This window comes from Podarcis filfolensis (genome assembly GCF_964270895.1).
Source record: "Podarcis filfolensis genome assembly, chromosome: 16".
Classification (NCBI taxonomy): Eukaryota; Metazoa; Chordata; class Lepidosauria; order Squamata; family Lacertidae; genus Podarcis; species Podarcis filfolensis.
In genome coordinates, this window is record NC_139620.1 from 15,703,849 (window position 1) to 15,722,207 (window position 18,359).

The 18,359-nt window shown below is 46.1% G+C and overlaps 1 protein-coding gene across 1 annotated transcript in view; it reads left to right on the forward strand.

Moving 5' to 3' along the window:
* The first annotated feature begins 391 nt into the window (after nt 1–391).
* The window catches only part of SMG5 (SMG5 nonsense mediated mRNA decay factor), a 32,144-nt gene continuing 14,176 nt past the window's right edge, over nt 392–18,359 (forward strand). Inside the window, exons 1-11 of the mRNA XM_083592006.1 lie at nt 392–734; nt 5,414–5,512; nt 6,665–6,788; nt 8,450–8,606; nt 10,625–10,714; nt 11,491–11,580; nt 12,985–13,063; nt 15,018–15,143; nt 15,908–15,976; nt 16,633–16,841; nt 17,553–17,690. Of these exons, the coding sequence (XP_083448132.1) occupies nt 649–734; nt 5,414–5,512; nt 6,665–6,788; nt 8,450–8,606; nt 10,625–10,714; nt 11,491–11,580; nt 12,985–13,063; nt 15,018–15,143; nt 15,908–15,976; nt 16,633–16,841; nt 17,553–17,690 (1,267 nt within the window). The 5' untranslated portion in view covers nt 392–648. The remainder of the gene's footprint in view (nt 735–5,413; nt 5,513–6,664; nt 6,789–8,449; nt 8,607–10,624; nt 10,715–11,490; nt 11,581–12,984; nt 13,064–15,017; nt 15,144–15,907; nt 15,977–16,632; nt 16,842–17,552; nt 17,691–18,359) is intronic.

Here is an 18,359-nt window from a genome sequence, read left to right on the forward strand (position 1 = left end):
GTGTGAAGAACCATGTACATCAGAATGAGGGGAACAGGTGTAAAAGACAGACACAAAGCAAAGCAAAGCGCAAAGCAAACCCTCCACCGCTTGCCACCAGACCGCTGAATGCTCCCTCTTTACTTTTCTATATCTATGTATGTATATGTATGTATCTATGCGGCCCTGGCGGTCGGGGTGCGGTGGCGCGCGGCCAGGTCTCGCGAGAGGCGCGGGCGAGTTCTCGCGCGACTTGGCTGAGGTGGGCAGCCTCCTCCTCCGCCGCCGCCGCCGCGGCAGCCCCCGGGATCCCGATCGCGGAAGGAAGGAAGGAGGGAGGAAGGAGGGAGGGAGGGAAGGGAAGGGAGGAAGCGCGCGCACGGCGGGGCGGGGGAGGAGCCGGAGCGCGATGGCTGCCGGGCGAGGGGGCCGCCGGCGGCAGCAGCAGCAGCAGCAGCAGGCTCGGCGGCAGCGGGGGAGTCTCGAGAGGCAGGCGGCGGAGGAGGAGCAGCAGCGGCGGCGGCCCCTGAGGCAGGGGCGGCGGGACGAGCAGCAGCTGGAGCGGCGCCGCGGGGAAGGCTGGGCCTGGAGCAGCGGCGGCAGGTGGAGCTGCTGAGGGAGCCCTTCGGAAGCCGCCGGCCACACGCGGGGCAGGCCCGGCTGGGCGCCATGAGCCAAGGCAGCGGAAGCGGAGGAGGAGGCGGCGGCGGCGGGGAACCCGAGGCCAAAGCTCTCCACACCAAGAGGCTCTACCGGTGAGGGAGAAAGGCAGGGAGACCCCATCCCCGGTTTATCTCCCTCGGAGGCCTCTTCCCCGCTCCCTCCCGCTGGGTATAGATACCTGGTCAAATGTTAATGTATCTATCCAACTATATCTGTGTGTCTACCGAGGTCACGGTGGCGGGCATGGTTCCCCTCCCCCCCAGTCCGCTCATATTTCTAACTCGCCCCACAACCAGCCCCGGGGCGGGGGGGGGTTAGGCGAGGGTGGTGGTGATTTGCCCGGTCCCAGGGCGGGTTACAAGAATTAAAACGCAGTACTGGGACCCAAGGCTCTTTCTCACACACATACCCCACGGTCGTGCCCCCCCACTTTATCCTCTCGTGAGGTTGAAAGGGCGCAACTGAGTGGCCTAAGGTGCCCCCTTTCCCTCCTCCGTTTTATGTTCTCACCGACCCTGAAGAGGGAGGACAGGATGATCACCATTATTTATTAGCCACCTACCCAATATTATGACCTGGGGATCTTTCTCACATCCGGCTCTTCATCCTCTAGCCCCCCCCCCTTTGGGTTTCTGAGAGAATAAGGGGGGTTAGGACCAATTCCCCACCTAAGGGCCCAGAGCAGGTTACACCTGTTTAAACCCAAGGATCTTTCTCATCCACCCACCCCTTATCTTTTATCTTCCTCTGCATTTTCCTTTGCAACCCTATGAAAGAGCACAATTGACTGGCCTGAGGTGGCCACCCCATTTTGTATTTTTACTGACCCCGAGAGGGATTGTATAGGTGGGGGGAGCTGTAGAGGCCAAGGTGCCTTCTCACCCCACCTTTAATCCTCTTGCCTTCACCCTCCTCGCCTCTTTTGAATAGGTACCTGGTCAGTTTAATCTTAATGTATATAAGGCAGAATATTGCTATAATATATCTATTGGAAGTCCGAGAGATGAATGTACATTGCAGCAGCCCTGAACAGGAGGCTAGGTAAAAGTTGTTGTCAATGTTATTATTCTTACTACTAAAGTTATTGTGCACCTTTCACCAGGAGGTCCCGGGACAGATTATAGCAATTTCAAATTCAGAAATTTAAAATAGTTAAAACTTATTTTGTATAGCTCAAGGTTCTTTCTAACCTCTCACACACCCTTTATTCTCTTTATTCCTCATGAGGTCAAAAGAGGACAACTGAATGACGTAATGTGTTCCCCCCCCTTCCCAGTTTTTCTTCTCAACAATCCTTAAGTGAGGATGAAAGAGGGTGACTGAATGATACCGAGGTGGAACACGGTGACTGAAGGACTCAAGGTCCCCTCCCCATCTTCTGAGCAACCCTTGTGAGGAAGCCTGAGCTGAAAATGGGCCCAAATCCCTTCATCCCCATCTTATCCTCACTTGTGAAGGGGTATGCTGTGAGAGAGAGGCTGGACCAAGGTCACCCAATGGCAGCAGGGATTTGTACCTGGTTCTCTCCCAGCCACCCATTTCTGCCCTGATCCCACAGATAGCTTTCTCTCTTAGATGGAGCTTGGCAAGGAGGAAGCTTTCCTTAAATTTGGCAAACTCCCGCAAACGTATGGATCCGTTGTTCTTTTTTTTTCTCCACTGGGTGATAGGAGGCATTTGCAATTATTTTATTTCACCTTGCTCTGGTTTTTTAAAAGGTCCAGCCCTGCCCTTTTTTTTAATCCACCCTGACCCTATCAGCCAGTTTCTTCTTCTATTCCCACTTAAGCAGAGTACGATGGGGCAGGAAATCCAGAGTCAAGGGTGTAAAGAAGTTGACAGTTTCTCCATCCCAACCTTTTTTTGGCAGGGTGGTAAAGGCAGATATTCTTAAGTGATTCTCTTCTGTGGTACTTAACAAAGCCCTGTCCGCTGCATCTGCCTAGTTCCCTCCATCATAATTTTCAGAATGTTATATGGAGGCAGGTTACTTCACAGATGGATTATGGCAACTCTCAGTGGCTATTGCACTGCATGCAAGTTGAATGCTGGATGCACTTGGTTGCCCTGTCCCTCTGCTTCATATTCACTAAAGAGTAAATAATTCTGTTCCTTTCTGTCCCCACCTCATCTGCTTTCCCTGTGGCTCCACATAGATTCTCCTGTCTCCTTCCTGACATTTTCTTAGACAGCAACCTGGATTTAGACCCTCCGGATGTCGCTGAACTACAGCTTCCATCAGCCCTAGGCCAAGGACTGGGAATGCTCAGAGTTTTGAGTTCAGCAATGTCTGGAGGGCCAAAGGTTTCCCACATCTGGTTTAAGACAGAGTGGCAAACCCATGAAGCAGATTAGGCCCACCAGTACTCATTTTCCTCCCCATAATAGTGCTGGATTGGGAGGAAATATTTAAAGCTCTTTGTGCAGCCATCATGGTGATGGGGTGATCTGAAGCTCCGTTGCAGTGCTGGGATGAAATTAGAGGTTTAAACCTTGTCACCAGGTACTATGACAAGGATATGTGTGCTCTGTGCTTGCAGGTGTGAATGGTTTGTGAAAATGCTCATGAGAGAGTGGCACATGACCCTTGGAGGGTAAGCCAGCCTTTTTCAAGGTTAGCTTTCTATGGTTTAGGCATTTCCCTGCCACATCGTAGGTCACATAGCTGTCTTTTTGTGAAGGGCAGTGTGGAGTGAAGGAAGAAAACTGATGATGTAAGTGGTTTTTCTAAGGTCACTTGGTGAGCCTTTGGTTGAGTTTGAATCCTTGGCCAAGTACAGCTGAGGCTTGAGATGCAAACAGCTTTCCCTGCCTTCTTCCCTACAGTCAGAATGCTTGTCATTGGCTTGTGTTCATGGAGCATGGTATGCATTGCCATTTTCGGGTCTTTTAATAGACTGAGGCATTAGACTTGCTTTCTGCCAATGAGCAAACCCAGCAGTAGGTATCGAAATGCGTCAGCCAGGTCCAGTGCCAACCTCTTAATACCCCAAAGTGGCACTGCTTTCAGTTTTATTGAAAATATCAAGTAGTTGGAAGGTCAGTACTTCTTAACTGTGAAGCCTTTAGGTTTGCTTAAAGAGTAAGGGGAAAGGGTGTGTTTGAAGCCTGGTGCTGAGCACCAGATGGCTAACTACTGCCCCAAATAGTCTTCGCGTATTCCTTGCAGGTTTCTCCAGCTAACTTTCCTGCTTCAAGTTACCCTGCACAAAGCTGTTCTGTACAGTACGTGTCTTTTTCACTGTCAAGTGAGCCCAAGTCACACCCAGCTTCCATCTCCCCAGCCAACCTTGCCCGTGTTTTGTTTCTATTGTGCAGTCCCCAAGCTCAAATTTTCCCTGTGCGGAATCTTGCTTGCAGAATGTCCTTCATTTTTTAGGGATGTGTACTGTGGGTCTATTAATGTGGACACATTACCTGTGTCCATGCCCATTTTTGGCCCTGGCTGCACCACCCAGTACTGGCATGTGGCCCCTGGAAGGCTTCTCACCAGAGAATAGAGCCTACCCTTACATTACAACCTTAGAACCACATGGTATTTGGCACCTGTGCAAGCTTTTAAATCTTGGAGTGGGACTTTCCTTCAAGTTCAGAACTTGAGGGTAGTATCTGCTTGGGAGTTGCTGCTTTATGGGAATAGGTTGTGTATAGGCTACTCTTTGCACACACAAACATACCCAGAGTGTGTGTGTGTGTTTATTGCCTGCCCTTCAACCTAAGGGTGGGTTTTAACATTAAAGCCCAACAACCTGCAACTATAAAAATTGGACCTAAAAACATACACCTCAAGAGGTTTGCTTCCAATATCTTCATCTGGAAGTATGGAGAGGTAGCTAACATTCTGTGGGAGCAAAGGAGAGAAAAACATGAGTGTACTCTCTAGTCAGGATTCAGCCACCGGCGGAGCTATGGACTTTCTCCATCAGTGGAGTCTAGCCTGTCAAATGCGGCTATTCTTTCTTCCTAACAGGTATAGACTCTGAAAGGGTGGCTCTGTTGGATTCTTGTCTGAAAACAGTCTGGTTACACCGTGACAGACTTATTATGCTACAAGCATTTGTGGACTAGAGCCCCCTGTCAGATACATTTTCAGCTGCTGCTGATGTGGATTGACGGCCAGGGAGTAGCAAGTGACGTGCTAGGTCAGGCCTGACTTCCTCCATGCAGCTGAATTCTGAGGGATGCTTGGAGAAAGGAGCAAGCACCTGAACTGGCTGTGCATTGCTTAAAATTGGAGGCTTGCCTCTTAGCTTAACCTTGCAGTAAAGGTAAACACAGTGACCAAAGGTAACTAGCCAGGTGGTGTGGCTATTGCACCCCAGAATTCTGTCTGCAGAACTTGCACTTTTGCAAGTGCCACATGCTGTTCATTCTGCATTTGCGAGGAGTCATTCCTTTTGTGTGGCTGCACTGGTGCTCTGGAACTCCCTGCCAATTGACATTAAGCGGGCACCCTCACAATATTATTTTAGACACCTCTTGAAAATGTTTTTGTTTCAACAGGCTTGTCCAGACACATGATTTGGTTACATCTGTTTTTAAACTTGTTTTAGTGTGTTTAAACGTTTTTAGATGCTTTAAAATGTTTTAAATATGCTTTTATTTTATCACAGTACAGTATTATTTTGTCACCAATGTATCTTGATTGGGTGAACAAGCTTTAAGAAACCAAGGATTGGAGGAAGATCACGGCAATACAAAATTCCCATGCAGCCCTCAAAGCTGTATCTTCCTTATGTTCATACTTGCTGTTCTTTTGTGTTTCTTGTAGAGCTGTGGTAGAAGCCGTGCATAGACTGGATCTCATTCTTGGAAACAAGGCAGCTTATCAAGAAGTTTTTAAACCAGAGAACATCAGCCTGAGAAACAAGTAAGCAAGCAAGCTGAGTCTCTCTTTTTTTTTTAAAGTTTTGTAGTTCACTTAGGGGCATGGTCTTGAAGGCGTAAGATCTACCCTTGCTGGAACTAAGCAGGTATGGGAGGGACGCTTTGCATGGACTTATGCACACTGCCTTCAATGTCATGGAAGAGACCGGATATAAACGGAATAAAAAAATACTTGCGGAAGCTTAATATTAATGATATGATATATAAGCCCGCCTTTTATCGGGCCAGTGGATTATTCAGGCAAGGATATTGCTTTGTTTTGCAGCAGATTTCAGACTTGTGGTCAGAGCTGTTGCTTTACACATAATGTTGTTTGGGAACACCCTTGCAGAAAATTTACCCCATAATAAAGTTTACCTAGCCTATTCACCCACACATACCTTTGTTAATTATGTGACACAGCAGTAGCCTGAAAAAACAGTGGGTGGTGGGTGTACAAGGTGCTTGTGCATTTGGGAGTTCAGCGGAACTTGCACAGAAGAAGCTTCCAAGCAGACTGTGCTCCAGCTCTCCCAGTTTTAAAAAGCTATCTTGCCTGGAGACAGTGACCAGGCAGTCTGGAAGCTAGACTGACTGCCACCATGTCCTGCTTTTTCCTTGGCTATTTAGTTGCCTCAACTATGTGGGGCTTCTTTTTTTAGTATAAAAAGTATTTTATTGCTTTTTCACTTATACATTTTTTTTAAAAAATAGAATAAACTACAGCAATACTAGTTAGTTTGTCATTTCTCAGGGGAAATGCCATAAGAGCAGCTTAAAGTTGGAACTGCTACTTAAAACAAGTTTATACTGCATATTAAAGTTTCTAGTGCAGTAAGTCCCTCCAGATGTTTCTATGGGTTGAGGAGGTTGTCTTGAATGATTGCCATGTCTCATATGGGATGCCAGGTGTTGTAAAAAGTAAAGGGTTCATCTGGCCTCTGGCTGCCCCGCCCTGACATTTTGTGTTAAGTTGTATTTTGTTAAGCTGTATTGTGCCTTTGACCAAGATTGCAGGATGCAGTGGAAGATGGGTGGCTTCAGACTGCACATCTTTTGGGTCTGCTGAGAAGGGATCATAGCTTAAGTGGCTGTTTTTGCTAAGTTGAAGGCTAACCCCCCTCTCTTTTGCCCACTCTCCAATTTCCTGCTGTAGGTTACGTGAACTATGTGTGAAGCTGATGTTCTTGCACCCAGTGGATTATGGGAGGAAAGCAGAAGAGCTGCTGTGGAGGAAAGTTTACTATGAAGTCATTCAGCTCATTAAAACAAACAAAAAGGCAAGCTGTCTCTGAACATTTTTGAAAGAAGCATTTTAAAATTGAAAATAAAAAACAGTAATGTACCCCTGCTTTCCCCAGCCTGGAAGCATAGTGCAGATATAAACAGTAATAGCAAAGTTCCTACAAGACCTGAAGTGGAGAGAGACTGAAAGTTGCTAATATCAGTATGAAGGAAAATGTTAACACAACCGTATACTGCGTAATATGGCAGGTGCAGCTTGTCCTGTTATCTTTCTTTGTGTACTGGATGAATGGCCACCAGTCCATCATAAAAGTTGGTGGCATTTTTGTTTGCTTTCTGGCCACATGATGTTTTTGTGACAGTTTTTCAGAAAGTGTTATGTCCCAAATTTCGTTTCCCCCTTGATTTTTGGATTTAAACCACTGGTTCTGAAACTTTTGGCCCCCCTCCCTCTTGATTCCATAAATTCACCCCCAGTGCCCCGTATCATATAAAAAACATTCAAAGTAGCAGTTTGCACAACCCATTCAGGAAGATAGTAACACAATCATATTCAAAACCGCAACGATTAAATGCACATTTATTCAAAATCCAATTAAAACTATGTAGCTTAATTCACCAAAATGGATGAACCTCATTCAGTGATACCAGCTTTTCAAAGACTGATAGTCATTTACACTTCCAGTACCCCCATGCTGCCCCCTTGCATCTTAGTTCTCCCCCTTAGTAATCCGCCTTGGGGGCAGTGTCACCCTTTTTGGGAACCACAGATTTGAACCCTTTGCTTCTTTCCAGTTTCTAGCTACCAATATTCCTGTTGCCATTAATAAGTAAACAATTAAATGTTTGTACTCAACCCTTGGTCGTCTCCACTGAATATGCTCAACATTGCTATTTCAATGGGTTTCTTTTAAAAAGATATCCCCAGTATTTTATTTCTACAAATACCTCATCCCATGACTCAGATCTCATCCTTGATCTTGTTGTTCTAACATGTAAAGGCAGCAACATAAAGTGGATGAGCTACTTCTCTTGTGGGGTCACAGTGGTGGTTCTTAAGCTGCCTGCAGCCTTGGCTGCAGATTACACAGAGCAGCACCCCACATGACCCCTGGTTCTCCTGACTTTTTCCATCCTTGCGTCAAGTCTGTGGAGTGAATAGTGCATAGAAATGGCTACGGTCATGGAAGCCTAATTCAGGAGGCAACGGACGGTGTACTTGCATGCAAAACTCCTTTTGTCTGCAGCATGCAGAGGGAGGCTAACTTTTGAGTTGGTGATTGCTCCTTATTATCAGCTGAGGGGAGAGAACAGCAGCAACGACTGCCCCAAATCCCCTTCCGTTGACTTAAGGGAGGGTGCAGCTTTTCACAAGCCCACCATTGGAGAATAGTGGAGTTGTACTCGCTTTCCAAAGCGTAAAAGCCGTAAACTGACTTTTCACCAGCAAAGTAGCCCTCAGGCTGGCACAGCTCATCTGTGGTAGGGAGACGACAAGTAGCAAAATGCCAGTGGCAGCCTACACATTGCAAGTTCTACAGAAGAGGGGTGGCATAGAGTGGCCTGAAAAAGAAGAGTTTTCTGCTGAACTTTGCTACCTTTTGAGAACGGGGAGGGGGGTGAAGGTGGTGGTGAAGCAACTGGGGATGTGTTCTAACTTTATTTTCCCCTCCCCTCTTCTTTTTGCTCCCCACAGCACATTCATAGTCGCAGCACCCTAGAGTGTGCCTACCGGACTCACCTTATTGCTGGTATCGGCTTTTACCAACACCTTCTTCTCTATATCCAGTCTCATTATCAGTTAGAGCTGCAGGGCTGTATTGACTGGACACATGTTACGGATCCTCTGATAGGTCAGTATCCAGATGCTGACATACATTTTATTTACCATTCATTTATTGCATTTGTACCCCTACCTTTCACCCCAAGGTGACATCTGTGGTTTTCTTCCAAGTCCAGTTTGAAAATAAAGAGCTCTGAGAAGAGCAAGTGGGGGTGGTTGTGGGGAACCTTGAAATACCTCGGCTGCAGTTTGAGCAGGCACACATTATGTTTAAATGATGGCAATAAGCTTGATGGCCGACTAGGGATTCAAGCCCTGCTCTTCCAGGTCTTAGTCCAGCACTCTAACCACTACCCCACACAGGCTCTCTGTTTTAAGAACATTTTATTCAATGCAATGGTTACTCAAATCATCTGCACTTAACCATTTACTTATGTAACGGAAAAGCTTAGTATCTGAGATGTCCCTCCCACTGCAAACTTTGCACAAATCTTACGAAAACGATGAGAGCGCCCAGCTTTTAAGAACAAGGGTGGAGGCCTTGTCTACTGTCTACCTCTTAGTGTGGCAGGAACCACCTCTGGGATGCCCTCCACTCAATAACATACACATACGTCATAGTCATATGGAAGCTGGGAGCCATTGAACCTTCTGCATGCCAAGCATGTGTTCTGCTGCTAATCTTTGCTCCTCCCCATATCCAAGGTGGTTTGATTATCCTGGCCGTGTTTGTATTTCTCAGGAGCACTTACGATGGTCTTTCTTGACTGGGCTGTTGCAGCATTTTAACACACATTTGGGCAAGACAATCAGAATTCAGAAATTTGTACATGATTGGCAGTCAGATGACTGACTCCTTGAAAAAAGGGAGTCCATACTGAAAAGTGTCTAGATACAGATATTTTATTTTAAGGTGTTATCAGTGTTATGCTTAAATCTAGGAATGTGAAAAATATGAGGTAAGGTGTTTTGTATAGAATTGTGAGTTTTGCATTTCTAATAGGGCTCACATAATTCACTTCTTTCGTTTAAACACATATGAGTCTTATCCATCTGTTAAATGGGGGTATTACAAAATAGCATCTGGGTTGGTTTTTACAGCTTTGCTCTTGGTGTAATTAATCTTGATTGCATTATAAGCTGCTGAGTTCTCAGTAAATGACATAACATAGAATTTTCTAGATAGTTTTTGAAGGATCCGGTTTTGCAGAGGTGTTTGGGGGAGGAGTGGGATCTGATGGCCAGATGAGTCCTTTGACCCTGTGAGATGGCTAGAAACTGCTTTTTTGTTCACTTGGACATGCTCAGTTCTTGACTGGTGGGAGTCCATCGCTTTCTTGATGGCTGCCTTCCAGAATGATGCACTGAGAGACTCGTGTCCTTGGCAACCATCGCTGTGAGAATCCCATTAATACTGCTGCAGAACTTAAGCCCTCAGAATGCCTTCTAATCCACATTTAAGATTGTGTAGCTTTTGACACATTAATTGCACTTTGAAATCTTACCTGCGTTGCTATTGTGGTGGGGGCAGAACTAAAATCCATAGTTGTGGGGCTTAATGTATGTCCAGAGTATGTATGGATGTTGTTTTTGTTCCAAACATTTCTTACAGTACTCTAGTACAGAAATTAAGGGGACATTTTTGTATTGCATGTTGTTCTCCAGCCTTTGCCAACCTGGTGTCCCCCAGATGTTCTGGATTACAAACTCAGCTGGCTCCAGCCAGTGGAACTAAGACATCTGGTGCACAGCAGGTTGCCGAAGGCTGTTTTGCTGTCATGGCTATTGGAGCCGGGTGGTGGACAGCATAGGACTGAAACCCCACCCCCTTGACAACATGAGGTCATCTCTGCCCCCCTGAGGCTGTTCAAGCTTTTTTGCTTTTCCAAAAATAAAAGCAGAGGCTTTCAGGAGATCACAATCTGCAGTTTGTGTGGTCTATTTGTGGAACAAGCCAAGCCATATGAGCAAAGGCAAGCATGGTGGTTCTGGTGTGGGCAGACTCTCCGCTATCGGTTTAGAGCCCCAGCTGCCTTGTTCTTGAGCAGTGCTCATCCCAGGTTACCCTATTCCTTGTGTCTTCCATAGGCTGCAAGAAGCCTGTATCTGCATCGGAGAAGGAGATGGAATGGGCGCAGATGGCCTGCCACCGGTGTCTGGTTTACCTGGGGGATTTAGGTGAGTGCTAACAGTGGAAATTGGGGTGCTGCTCTGGCCCAGTGAATCCACAGTTTTCTTACATTGCAAAGGGGAAGCAGACTCCATACATTACCGACTAGCAAAGCCCTAAATGGCTTCGGACTGTCTCATCAAAAGCCCCTTTAATAATTCCCTATGTGAACTCTGTGTAGATGGCAAGGATGTGTTAATGATATTCCATGCTTGCTGGGCTTCCTCCTTCTGGGGTTTTTCCTTAACCTGAGCTTAAGACTCTTCCAGGATCCCCCCCCCCAAGTTCTGGGGTTTGGGAACTAGAGTTATCCTAGTACAGTTACATATGCTCTTCAGGTTACAGAGTCTGCTAACTCAGAAATAGTGCTTCAGGTTAAGAACTTTGCTTCAGGATGAGAACAGAAATCGTGCTCCAGTGGCGCGGCAGCAGCAGGAAGCCCCATTAGCTAAAGTGGTGCTTCAGGTTAAGAACAGTTTCAGGTTAAGAACAGACCTCCGGAACGAATTAAGTACTTAACCCGAGGTACTACTGTAGAGTTGGAGGCATTTATGTTGTGTTTTTAAATATTGCATTGGACTTTGGTAACTTCAAGAGGATTGTGAAAAGTTATTTAAACTTTCCAACTGCCCAGAGATGTGAATTTGTTCCATTTATTGAATAAAGCCTCACTATTTCACCTGCCCATAAGGCCTCCCAGATGGTTTTGTAGCATTGTGCTGCAATTCTACACCTTTTCTTACTGCAATCCATAAGTCTCTTGTGTGTTCTTCTTCCTCATCAGCTCGGTATCAGAACGAATTAGCAGGTGTGGACACAGAATTGCTGGCCGAGAGATTTTACTATCAAGCCCTTTCTGTTGCACCACAAATTGGTAAGTGTTTGGTCCATGTCTTATGATCCTTCGCCCAGATTTGTCTACCGGGCAATTTTGTCTTCAAGTTACTAGCCCATTGGAATGTTTGCCAGCCTGCTCACAATTAAGATGGTCAGTATTTGTAAACTACTGCCCTGCCTCGGGCTGCTCTTGGTTCTTGTTGGAGGCAATGGAGCAAGGAATTCTTTGACAGATCTGAGCTAAATCAGGCCTGTGATGGTAATCTCTCAAGCTGAAAGCAATGTGGGTGTATCATGTACATGCACACTGTCCTTTCCTGTGTGTTGTCCGCTGAGAGAAATCCCCAGTACTCAACAGCTTCAGGACTTTGCCCACATGGTTTGTGAAAGCATCTCGGGCCCACCCAGCCCGTCAACCATGGATGTGGGAGAATGACAGCATCGCTATGTGCCTCCATGACTTCTCTCCCTGGATTCTGAGGGCCGTGGTGGAGTTGGCAGTAATCTTTCCCACTGTTGCAGCTATTTTCTCTTCCTGGTTACTCTGGACAGGAAGGCCGTGGAGAACCCCTTGCCTCTGTCTCTCAGCCAGCACAGCAAGAAGTCATTTAATTGGCAGAGCCAACATTGCCAGTCCATCAGCCAATTTTTATGTATTTAAAAATGTGTCCCTCGATTTTTGAAGAACTATTTCAACAAAGCAGCTTCCTGTGTCCAATAAAAAACAGTTCCACAGTTCAAACGATGTTCTTGGGTCTGTGGAAGCTCAGCCAGTGTGTATCTGGCCTGTAAAATCTTGATGACAGCTGTAGGACCAGGCTGCACAGATGTTTTGAAAGCTGTTTTGGCTGCTTCCAGGGCTTTAGACACAGCCTGGCCATAAAGGGAAGGGGGCTGAGGGATTCAGGCTTTGCAGGATGAATGATCAAGCTCCCACTCCCTGTCACTTTTGGGTTCCTCTTAAGTTTTGCCTTCCAGCTGCTCAAATGGTGGAAATGACTGGATATGCCTTTCTGGAAGGAGCCCATCTCCTCTGGTCCTTTATGGGCTCTAACACAATTCCTTCTGCAGTCTTCCTGCAAAGTAAGGAAGAGCAGCCCCATGTACTTGCAAAAAGGCCATGGGTTGTATGTATGTATGAAATTTCTATGCTGCCCTTCATCTGAGGATCACAGGGCAGTTTACAATATAAAAACAGAAAACTGCATACCATAGTAACAAAAACAAACAAACACCCCCACGAGTGTATGAGCAGACCCATTGAAATCAGTGGGTTAGGCTGATTGTGCCCACTGATTTCACTGGGACTGTTCTGAATATGACTTGGTCAGGTACAGCTGCAGATCCTAGGTGGGATTCTAGACTCCAGGGTTTTTTGTTGTTGTTGGGAGATTTGGACAAGCACATATGGAGCTGACTCACTTCTGCCTTTTTGGGACAGGTATGCCTTTTAACCAGCTGGGGACACTGGCGGGGAGCAACTACTACAACGTGGAAGCCACCTACTGCTACCTGCGCTGGTGAGTGTGCCTCCCAAGGAGAGCAAGTCCACCTGTTGCTTTGGGGCAGAGAGGACTTTTCACTGTGCAGTGTATCGCCTGTTGACTTTCTTGCTCTGTGCATAGCTGGAATGTGGTTCCCATAGCTGCCTAACCTGACTGCCTGGATGCTGGTTTTTCTGTTACAAGTGCGCGTGCAGCCTGTGCCCTTGGGCTGTCAGTCCTTGAAAAGCAGCTAAAAATAAATCAATCCCAGGAACTTGTGAGCGGGGTGCTGTGTAGCTTGCAGGTCGGTTTTAGGCACCAGATTCCACAGAATTTCTGCTTTAATTATTTTTAAAATACATTGTAAACTTCAAGTGAGAGATGAGTAAGTCTCCCCAAAGAGGCCTGCCAACTCAGAAGATTCCATCGTTGCTAGTATGTCTAGTGCTGTCACCTCTCCAGATCTAAGTTGGTTCCAATATTGTACAAATGGGGTTCATTTTTTGGGGGGGGAAAATGTGCTTTTTGATCGAGTCTTTCCACGCCACAAATGTTGGAGCTTGTAGGCCTGCTCAGAAGCATAATGTCCCTTCCCTCCTAGACCTTTTAAAAGCAAAATTATAGCTGTTTCTGGTGGCTTTTCCCCTTCCCCTCTCAAGCTGTTTCTTACCCCGTTCCTGAAAAGGTGGGAAGACCTCATTCACACTCTGAACCCTGTGGCATGCATAGGAGCTTCAGTGGAGAGGCAAGGCATTCTATCGTTTGTTTGTTTGTTTGTTTGTTTGTTTATTACATTTATACCCACATTTTGTTCAGTCAGCTCAAGGTGGCGTACATAGTTCTCCTCCCACCCACCCCCAATTTATCCTCACAACGCTATGAGATAGGTTAAGCTGAGAGTGAGTGACTGGCCCGAGGTCACCCAGTGAGCTTCATGGCTGAGTGGTGATTCGAACCCTCGTCTCTCCAGTCCTAGTCTGACACTCTAACCACTATATCACACTTGCTCTCTTAATTTGTGCAGTCGGAGAGAGTCCTGTTTCTGACTGTTTCTCTACAAAGTAGAGAGAATCCCACGCTTTTCTTTCAGAACTCTGTGGAAGAGGGTGTATATGCTAGACAAGGTGGGAAAGTTATCCTAGTTGATGGGTATATGGAGCTCTGTGTGGAGACTCTGCCTCTCTCATGTTGCATTTTAGATACATACCCAAAGCTGTGTGTGAGAAAGAGGTGTTGGTAATTTTGTCAAATGAATAGGCACATTAATGAGAGAGGATTAGCTGAGATTTGCTCAGTGGCAAACACGGGGTTCTTGCTCTGGAATGGTGTGAAACAGCCTACATGCTTGGGTGTGTGAGTGATGCTTGACGAAGTGACTGAAACCAGAGGGGACATTGAATGAGATTTCTAGTGGTTGACAGGGGAGTGCTGTACTTTAGGTTTATTGTGAAGGGAAGGAGTCTGACCTCACAGGGATTGCACCTTCTCCCATTTCCGGCACAGCCACAAATAGGAATTTTGAAGCTTCTGTTTTCAATTCAGTGCAGCTAGTCATGTTGCCTGAACTTGGCAAACTATTATTAATTATGGTTTGTTTGAAACAAACCAGCTTAAAACTCTGGTTTGTGCTAGCAAGCCATGGTTATGATTAGCCACAGTTTAGGCATTGAATACAATGCTAAGCTGTTTAACTGAAACCAGAAGTGAAAATTTCTGAACTTCTGCTTTGATGCCAGGAGGAAGGAAATGTCATTCTTAACAAATATGACATCTGGATGCAGCCAAGGCCTTGCAGAGCTTTGCTCAAAGTCTCACAAGTGGAAAACTAGTTAAGTGAGACAGGCAAAGAGGTGCAAACTTGCTTGATTTCAATAAATTCTACAGGTGGCAAAATTCTGCTCTTTTGACCTTGTCAAGTGTAACCCGCTGCTTGTTTGGGGTTTTACTGAGAATTTAACATTTCTGCTTTTGGGGTTTTGTGCCTGTTTAGTATCCAGTCTGAAGTGTCCTTTGAAGGTGCTTATGGGAATCTCAAACGCCTGTACGATAAGGCGGCCAAAATGTATCACCAGCTGAAGAAATGTGAAACCAGGAAACTGTCACCCAGCAAAAAGAGGTAAGGACGTAATGTGGTTCAGTCCTGCGGTGAGCAAATCTCAAAATCTGTCCAGTGTTCTGGTAGACATGTCCAGAGGTAGAGTGTTATCCAGTCTCTGTGAACATTACCTAATTCCATAGAGAAACACCTGTGACTGATCCCAGTGGGATGACATGCCAATGAGCACATGAGAGATGGAAAACTGTGGCTTTGTGCAATTGAGGCTTATTCAGCATTAGGGCTCTCACTCCTTGTCTTTCCTGACTGCTCTTCAGTTGAGGCTCCAGTCCACTTTGGTGAGTGAAGGGGTCCTTTGCCAAAGCTGCTGCTGTTTGGATTCTCCTCCCTCCTATTCCAAATTGGAGAATGTGCCTGTCACATACTAATATTGGCTGTGCCTGAAATTTCCTTTGCCTTTGTGGTGCTAGCTGCATAGCTATAGGACTACTTCAGAGTCTTAAGAAAGCATTATATTACAAGGGGTGAAAATGACCAAATGACGAGAAAGAGAAGAAACAGTCTAGATTCTGTGCCAAGCAAAGTGAACTCTGCAATCTGTAGAAAATAAGTAGATTGAGTAGATTTGCCACAGTTCCCCATTTTGCACAAATGCCTTCTCCTCTGCTGAACTTACTTTGTTTCTAGCAGTCTTGGGGGTGGAGCTAGAGCTGTTGGGGACTAAGGCCTTATCTGAAACCACTGAAAAAATCTTCCTTGACTACCTCCTTGGGATAATTGTGCCCTTCCTCCTCTCTTTCCCTCTCCCAACTCCACCCCTGCAGGTGCAAAGACATTAAGAGGTTACTAGTGAGTTTCATGTACTTGCAGAGCCTCCTTCAGCCAAAGAGCAGGTGAGTCTTCTGCGTCTTTATTCTTACTGTACTGTTTTGTTAACTCCTGGTAGATTATGTAGTTGAAGCAAAGCACTTTTACATTGGGATAATATACTGGTCCAAACAAACTCAAGGGCATTGGAATAACTTCCCATGAGAGGAAGGAGAATTCCTTGCTCCAACACTCTTCTGCATTTTTTTCATTGCCTTTTCACCGGTTGAGAGTCTCCTGGCACTAGTAGAGCATCTGCTTTGCATGCCAAAGGTCCTGGGTTCAATCCCAAGTAGGGTTGGTAAAGGCTTTCTGTCTGAAACCCTGGAGAGCCACTGCTGGTCAGTGTAGACAATACTACACTGGAGCCACTGGTAGACAATGACCAGTGGTCCAACTTCATATAAGGCAGCTTCTTAAGTTCCTAATGTGTCGGGTGAGTCTAAAGCACCTTGGGGAGAATGTGCCCTCAGATCAAGTATTGGGGTTGCCTGGTTCTTAGTTACCCACTCATCAGCTCAGCCTCTGCAGATGAGGACTCTGATAGCTCGTTATGGGGGTTGTGTAACCACTGTGGTTGCCTAGGGTTTGGAGAGGCTTGACCTGTTTCAACTGCTTGCACCTCCTGTTTGCTGTGGGACAATCCTCTGTGGCTCATCTCTCCTTGTCACCCACCTCTCAGTTCTGCAGACTCTGAGCTGACGTCTCTCTGCCAGTCGGTACTGGAGGATTTCAACCTCTGCCTCTTCTACTTGCCCTCTTCGCCCAACACGAGCTCTGCCAACGACGACGAAGAGGAGTGCGAGAATGGCTACTCCTTCCTGCCAGACCTCCTCATCTTCCGGATGGTCATTGTCTGTCTGATGAGCGTCCACAGCCTCAAGAGGGCAGGTGAGCAGCATGGCTGTGTGTGGTGTGTCCTCCTCTTGCAGACTTGGTGTGCAAGTTTTAAGCTGTCCTATCGGCCTCTCCTTATAATATGATTGGTTGAACTGAGTTAGCATCTCTCAAACTCTTCCTGTTTCCAGAACAGCAGCATTAGCATTTATTAAATTTGTTAGTTGCTTTTTTGCCATGGCAATTTGAAGCAACTTGCAAAAGAAACCCACATACTTTAAAACTAGGATGGGATAATATATTAAAACATCCCACTCTCTCTAAAAGGCCATAGATAGTTCAAAGCCAAAGGCCTGGTTAAAAAGGAGTGTTTTTGCCTGGCAACTGAATGAATGATGACACCAAGTGAGCCTTCCCAGGGAGAGCATTTCACAAACAGGGAGCCAACACTGAAAAGGCCTGATCTCAAGTTGCCACTCTCCGGACCCTCCTGTGGAAGGGGGCACATGATATATGCAAGTGGCTGAATGGAGTTCATAGTTTTGTTGCAGAAAGGATTTTTTAATTTCTGAATAACAGTGAGTTGACAAGAAATTTAACTTTGATCACATAAAGAAGCCCAAAGGCGTTTGGGTGCCTGCAGTTGAATATAGGTAAATGCATAATTATGGAGTTTGCTGCCCCATGGATGTTGCAGGCACTGTTTTTCCCATTTAGTTGCCAACTCCCCTTGATGCCGATGTTGCCTCATCTCTCTCCTTACAGGCTCCAAGCAGTATAGTGCAGCCATTGCATTCACACTGGCCCTCTTTTCACACCTCATCAACCACGTCAATATTCGCCTGCAAGCAGAGCTGGAAGAAGGCGAGAATCCAGTTCCAGCCTTTCGGAATGATGGCACAGGTGAGGGCTGCAAGAAGGGTTAAGTTTGCCCATTCTAAGATCCTTGCCTTCCATCTTCCACGCTGCGTTCTGCTCTTGTGACGAGGCAGGCAGTGGTGAAAATAATCTGGTTAACAGTTATTTACTTTTCCTAGGGGATCCTGGGAAGTTCTTTGGGGACAGTCTGTAAGAACTTGAAAATAACCCTGCTGGATCAGACCAAAGGCCTGTCTGGCTCAGCATCTTGTTTACAGAGTGGCCAGCCAAATACCTATAGGAAGCAGGGAGACAGGACCCAACCCCAACAGAAGATAGTAATCGAAGCCAGTGATAGCCTTCTCCTTCATGAATTTGTCCAAACCCCTTTTAAAGCCATCCAAGTTGGGGGTTATCACTAGATCTTGTGGGAGTGAATACCTTAGTTTAACTTACATTCTGTGTGCAGAAGTCCTTCCTTTTGCCTGTCATGAATCTTCCACCATTCAGATTCACTGGATGAAGATAATAACACAATACTGTGGTACCTTGGTTGTCAAACTTAATCTGTTCTGGGAATCTGTTCGACTTCCAAAACTGTTCAAAAACCAAGGCACGATGTCTAATTGGCTGCAGGAGCTTCCTGCACTCATTCGGAAGCTGTGGAAGCCGTGTCAGACGTTCAGCTTGTGAAAAACATTCACAAACCAGAGC